The 6,562-nt window shown below is 37.5% G+C and overlaps 1 protein-coding gene across 1 annotated transcript; it reads left to right on the top strand.

Moving 5' to 3' along the window:
* Positions 1–964: 964 nt before the first annotated feature.
* Positions 965–6,302, top strand: LOC110792439 (V-type proton ATPase 16 kDa proteolipid subunit). Its single transcript, XM_021997243.2, has 3 exons — positions 965–1,244; positions 2,635–2,920; positions 5,880–6,302. The coding sequence occupies exons 1-3, from the start codon at positions 1,163–1,165 to the stop codon at positions 6,010–6,012; spliced, it is 501 nt and encodes a 166-aa protein (XP_021852935.1). The 5' UTR covers positions 965–1,162; the 3' UTR covers positions 6,013–6,302.
* The last annotated feature ends 260 nt before the right edge of the window (positions 6,303–6,562 follow it).

Below are 6,562 nucleotides of genomic sequence, written 5' to 3'. Positions count from 1 at the left end.
CCCGAGATGACCCGACCCAATGACCTATTTTGACAGCTCTACTCCTCCTATCAACCATGCAACCAATTGCTAATCACCAATTTCTCTCACTAGGACCATCTTCTAACTAACAACGTTAGTTGATCGGTAATTTCACATGGGTCTATCACAAACCTATCGAGTTCTGCAGAATACGAGCCGATTTTAGCCCGTCACAGTAGCTAAACTTGGCTGAAATTCTCACATAGCCAAGATACCCAACAAACCAAATCAATGCATATAGAACCCAACCCCCACTCTGAATTTTTTGTGAAATGTGATGCTACTTTTTGCACTCTTTGCCTCCTATGCTATTGTATGCAGGGATCCAAATCACATGTTTATAGCTGGTGTTGCTGGCACCTTTTCCACAAATTCCACAAAAAGTGCAGAAACACAAGCCATTCTCTTGGCAGCCTCTTGGATCACTAACAATTCTTGGCAAAACACAACAATCTATTCAGATTGTAAGGCAACAGTAGAAGGAATCAATGATGCTCAAGCTCCATCTTCGAATCTCACTAATCTATATGGAAAATGCAGGGCATTGCTAAGAACCCACGGAAGCCTTTGTGTGAAGTTCAGAAGAAGAAATCAACTCTTGGAGGTGGACTGCGTGGCAAAGAAAGCCAAGGCCCGGCTGAGTCTGTTGGATCATGGCGTTGATTTAACCCCCCTAATTTAGCTAGTGATATTTCCAGTGACAATGAAACTTAATTTTTAGAAGCATGCTTGCTTCGTAATTATGCCATTGATGATTGTATTTTTACCTCCGTAAAAAGTGGGGCCATGTGAACAAAACTTGAAAGTTTTTGATGTTTAAGTTTTAATAAAGTAACTCTTTCAAACCCAAAAAAAAGACAGCAGTCCCAAAAGCAACGAAGTTTCCTACAGTTTTGTTCCAAAACAAACACCCCAACAAAATTGCCCAATTAATAATTTATATCACGTGAAATTACAATTAATTTATAAAAATAAAAGGAAAAGAAAAGAAAAGTTAATCAACACAAATTTGTCTTCTCTATATCCTCCTCATCTTTCATCCTGTCTCTCCTGATCTCCTCTCCACTCCTCTCCTCTCGTTTTCAATTCTCAGATCGGATCAAGCTATTTTAATCAAACACCTTCCGATCACCAGAAAATCATGTCTACTGCAGTCTTCAACGGCGATGAAACGGCGCCATTCTTCGGCTTTCTTGGTGCCGCAGCTGCTCTAGTTTTCTCCTGTAAGCAATCGCAGATTCAATTTTCAATCTAAATCACCGTTAAATTACACACGAAAAGATAATTTTTTTTTGATCTGGGTATTTGAAATTTTGATATGGGTGTTTGTTATGATAGAGTTATGAGAAAGCTTGAGTATATTGCATTGTATGAATTACATTATATAGCTATAATAGTAACAACTAACCTAGCTTAATCCTAGGAATTAGAGATATTCTTTGACTAACAATTAGGGATTTACATTGACAAATAACCTAAATGCAAGGAGTAATATTAGGGATTATAATAACTATAATATTGACTAAGATATACTACGTATATCTTCTACACGCCCCCGCAAGACGGACGGCCGGGACGAGAGACCAGTCTTGAACAGATCGAAGTAGAGGAGGTAGCGAACACCGAAGATGTGGGTTGCACGGTTTCACCATAGGAGAAGTTGTCGGAGCTCCAACGTGAGGTTGAGCGACCAAAAACATGAAGAGTAGAGCGTGCTCCAGGATGTTGGGGTTTTGGCTTGTTGGGTGAGAACAAAGAAAGCCACCAAATTTGCTACATGAGAAAGAGATGTGCGAAAGAAAATCATCAACTGCTCTTTTCTTTTTTTTTTTTCTTTTTTTTTGAGAGAAAGATAATTTTAAAAATAAAGAGGGGAATGAAGGGAGTGTTGATGCATATTTAAATTTTTCATAGAAAGTTCCATTACCAATTACCATCAATGAAGGAGAGGGTAAAAGGGTATGGTACGAGTTTATGTTTCTCCATATTCCATAAGAATGAGGAGGGGTAGGGTTTCATACTTTCATTGCCACAAAGGAGGTATTCCCTAGGGGTTGGATGAAGGAGATTTACGTTCGGCAATGCTCTTGGTAGTCTAACTACGGGGTGATGCCGAAAAGTTAAGATGGAGTTTTGAAGCTTTCTCTATTGAAGAGAGGGAAGAGAGGAGGGAGGTTGCATATAGAGGGTTTCCATTTTCATGTCTTAGTCATTTCCATTAGGAATTAGAGATATTCTTTGACTAACAATTAGGGATTTACATTGACAAATAACCTAAATGCAAGGAGTAATATTAGGGATTATAATAACTATAACTCTATCAGTCCAAAAGAGCATTTTAATCAAAAAAAAAAAAAAAAATGGATCTATAGCTCTGATACCATGATAGAGTTATGAGAAAGCTTGAGTATATTGCATTGTATGAATTACATTATATAGCTATAATAGTAACAACTAACCTAGCTTAATCCTAGGAATTAGAGATATTCTTTGACTAACAATTAGGGATTTACATTGACAAATAACCTAAATGCAAGGAGTAATATTAGGGATTATAATAACTATAATATTGACTAAGATATACTACGTATATCTTCTACATGTTAATGTCAGGTATGGGAGCAGCATATGGGACAGCAAAAAGTGGGGTTGGAGTAGCATCAATGGGAGTGATGAGGCCAGAGCTTGTGATGAAGTCAATAGTTCCAGTTGTTATGGCTGGAGTTTTGGGTATCTATGGGTTGATTATTGCTGTGATTATTAGTACCGGGATTAACCCTAAAGCTAAATCGTATTACCTTTTTGATGGTTATGCCCATCTTTCATCTGGTCTGGCTTGTGGTCTTGCTGGTTTATCTGCTGGTATGGCTATTGGTATTGTTGGTGATGCTGGTGTTAGGTAATTTTCACTCTTCAATCTTGATCTCTCTCCTTTGACCTCTTTTTTTTTTAAAAAAAAAAAACTCTGTTAATGTAAGTGTTTATTTGCTTGTTTGTTGATTAGGATTCGTGATTTGGGTTAGATTTTATTTCGGGTTTAGTTGTTTTGGTTAGTGATGATCCGTGACTCCGTATGTTGAAATTATTATGATTCAATGTTGTTAAGCTTTTGACTTTACTTGCAGAACCTTAGCTCGTTCGTTTGCTTAATGAATGTTGATTGCATTTGTTGAATTATGATTAGCTCTGAAGTAGGCATATGGGATTGTCATGATTGTAACAATCATTGATGAATATCAGGATGTTTGCTGCATCATGTTGGTTTCGACCGTTTCGTGATACCAGCAGAATTTTATTTTCGCTAATTTTTACAGTCTTCGTGATGGGTTTTGCATTGTTGCTTGGAGTAATATCTTTTCGATTTCAAGTTTTTTGCCACAGTTGTTTGAATCACCATTTGGTAATTGACCAGTTCAGGGTAAGGTTGCCCAATTGCCTCTATCTTGACTTCCTCAAACCCTACTAGCAAGGTATTGATGTTTTTGAAGTAATCTTGACTCACCAGCAAGTTTGGTTATGTCTTCTCTAGTTGCTAGATAGTGAATCAATAGAAAATGTTGTTTATGCTATTTGAATCATTGGCTATGATTTTACAAGTGATCAGAACTTGATGTTGAGCTACGACGCAACTGATGTAGATGACTTGTGTTAGATGCTGTTTATAAACTTGCCCTTGATACATCATTTTCACTATGAGAAATCTGTTTAGGCCTTTGTGGATTTGCATTGAAGGGGTATAACGCGTTGGGCGCTAGTGATGGTTTCTTTGGAAGTGGGTTCTCCTTTTCTTGTCAGATATATATAGATAGGGACTCGAAGCTGGAATAACTCTTCATCCCCCATTCCCCCACCCCTCAGTCCCTCACCCTCCTGGCAAAACAAACATGTTTATCACATCAGCATCTCAAATGGTTTATAGGGTCACAATGAAGATTTTAGAAGTCGTAAGAAATCTGCTTCTTTCTGCGCTTTGAAATGTAAACCAGCTAATATGAGCTTGTCTTGAAATTTTTAGTGCACACTAATGTGGAGTTGGCTGTAACTTCAACCCCTTAGGAAAAACTTAGAATTTTCTATTTCAGCAGTATATCTGGGCTATGTTACTCCGACTCTTTATTTTACCTCAAGTACCCATGTCGGATTCTCGACACTCGGACATGGGTATGAACACTCCGACACTTCGTATTATCTAAATCAAGGAAAATTTCTACAATTTAGCCGTGTCGTACACTTAGTTTTAAAAAGCGCGCTTTTTTGCGCTTAAAGCTCGGAAGCTCACAGCAAACGCTTCTGCCAGCCGAAGCCTAGCGACATACAAGAAGCGCGCGCTTCCTAGCGCTTCGGTGCTTCTGCGCTTCCTAGCGCTTGTGCGCTTCTTGTAGTCTGGGCACATCAGACCCTTCTTTTTTATAAAAAATAAAGCCACGTGACTCTAATCTTCTTTTTTAAAGTATCACGTGATTTTTTTTTTTTTTTAAAAGCGAATTTTTGTGAAGTTTTTGAAAACCCTTGTGTAATTTTCTCCCGTAGCAGGATTTCTCTAGCCTTCTCGCAAGATTTCTCCCATCGGATTCTGAATTTTTCTTTCATCGTTTTGATTTCTCTTTTTATTTCATCTTTTTTTTTCATCTTTTCTCCATATTTTCTGAACTTTTGAAAATTTATTATTTCTTTCCGGTTGCGCTTCGCCTACGAAAAGCGTGCGCTTTGCGCTTAAGCTCCAGGGCCCTTTTGCGCTTCAGTGTGCTTCGCGCTTTTTAAAACTAAGGTCGGACACTTGGACATGCACATGTGTCCGGCGCTAGTACCCGAGTCTGAGTAACATAGTATCTGGGTGATTGGAAGTTTGGAAACGAAGAAGTTTGAATCAAACTGAGATAATGTTACAGCTGAAAATTGTCAGTCTAGGCTCTTAATTAGAACAGATACTACTTGTCCACTGCTGCCTATCTTATGTGTGAGATCTGATAAATATTTCGGGGAAGCGGGATTCTTGAGTTTGATGAATCTGAATATTTGGCATTAGATTTCCGTTGCATGAAGTTATCCTATTGCATTGAGAATATACATGTCCGGATAAGCTCAGTCAAAATGACTCAGATAAGTTAGCATAAGTCTGGATAATATAACTACAGAAAAATTAACTCCAAAAGGACAAAGCCTTAATTTTTGCCACGTGCTTTTAGCAACCTTCTCATTAGCTTTTGGTAGAAAGGGGCTATTGCTGTAGGAGTAGTGATCTTGTCCAATGTTTTGCTTTGTTCTTGTATACGTATGATCTGCTTACTTTCGTGTCAATGTGGATGGCATGTTTATCATACGCCTCACCTTTGTGAAAAGGAATACACCATGCACCTTTTTGGCTACACATAATATAATTGCAATTTAGAGAACATTATTCTATATACTTCCCTTGCACCATTTCTTCATTTCCTTATAGTACAGGGGAAGGGGTTTGTTTGAGTGTTGGGTGACCAGCCAGCCTTTTTCTCTCTCCCACCTTCATCCTTATGTTGTTAATTTTGATCCATTTTTTCATAACATTCTTTATCCTGTGATTTGCCTTGCTTTTTGGTCTATACAATGAGTGCCTATAGTACTTTTTTGGGTTATTATAAGTTTGTAGCAGCAAAGTTTGCTTTGAGAAGATCTTTGTTTTTTGTAGGGAAAATCTTACAGTCCCTGACTCCCTGTCCCTGATAAATTCTTCACTAGCTTCATTTTCAGTAATTTGCATGCTTTAAAAGTATTGTTTTTGCACTGGCTTTATTTGCTTACTACTCTGTAATAGATGAGGCTTGAGAGAGTGATTTGCTTATTGTAGTGTCTAATACGTTTTTAATCCTTATGTTGAACAGAGCCAATGCACAGCAGCCAAAACTTTTTGTTGGGATGATTCTTATTCTCATCTTTGCTGAAGCACTTGCTCTCTATGGTCTCATTGTCGGCATCATCTTGTCATCCCGAGCTGGACAATCAAGAGCAGATTAAGTACAGTACTGGACTTTTGTTCAGTTATATTGTATTGTTCAATGCGGAGTGAAACAACATTTTGCCCTTTCTACTTGCTTTCCTCTTCCATTTTTCCCCTCTGGTGAAGGGCAGAGATATCCAGGTTTATATTTGTTATTAGATTAAGTACGGTGAGACTCTGTTTTAATGTTTTTCTTTGAAATATATTATGGTGGCAAAATACTGCTCTACCGAATTCATTTTATACTCTGCTGCTATTTTTAGCGCTAGGCTCTTGCAGAATAAAATTGCTTGTGAATTCTTTTTCAGTTTATCGTTTTCTGTATGCGTTTCACTGGATTTTACCTAAGATGTTTAAACAGGTATATAGATGTTTAAACCATTCAAAAATTGTTGTTCATGAACACCAAATGAAAAATCAATTTCATGCATGGAAGACTTGACATGTGGCATATGGAGGGGATCAAACAATATTGTTTTTTTAAAAATGCAAAGTGACATTTTGATATGGTTTTTTGATTACAAAGTGATATTTTAGAGATGGTGTTTGATAAATGTGGTTACATGT

This window comes from Spinacia oleracea, chromosome 4 (assembly GCF_020520425.1).
Source record: "Spinacia oleracea cultivar Varoflay chromosome 4, BTI_SOV_V1, whole genome shotgun sequence".
Taxonomy (NCBI): domain Eukaryota; kingdom Viridiplantae; phylum Streptophyta; class Magnoliopsida; order Caryophyllales; family Amaranthaceae; genus Spinacia; species Spinacia oleracea.
This window is presented reverse-complemented; position numbering and strand designations above follow the sequence as displayed.

Bases quoted from the DNA above. Each gene is read 5' to 3' on its own strand.
- LOC110792439 (XM_021997243.2), top strand. From the start codon at position 1,163: ATGTCTACTGCAGTCTTCAACGGCGATGAAACGGCGCCATTCTTCGGC. The intron at 1,245-2,634 runs GTAAGCAATCGC...TGTTAATGTCAG, and splicing joins AGCTGCTCTAGTTTTCTCCT to GTATGGGAGCAGCATATGGG. The intron at 2,921-5,879 runs GTAATTTTCACT...TATGTTGAACAG, and splicing joins GTTGGTGATGCTGGTGTTAG to AGCCAATGCACAGCAGCCAA.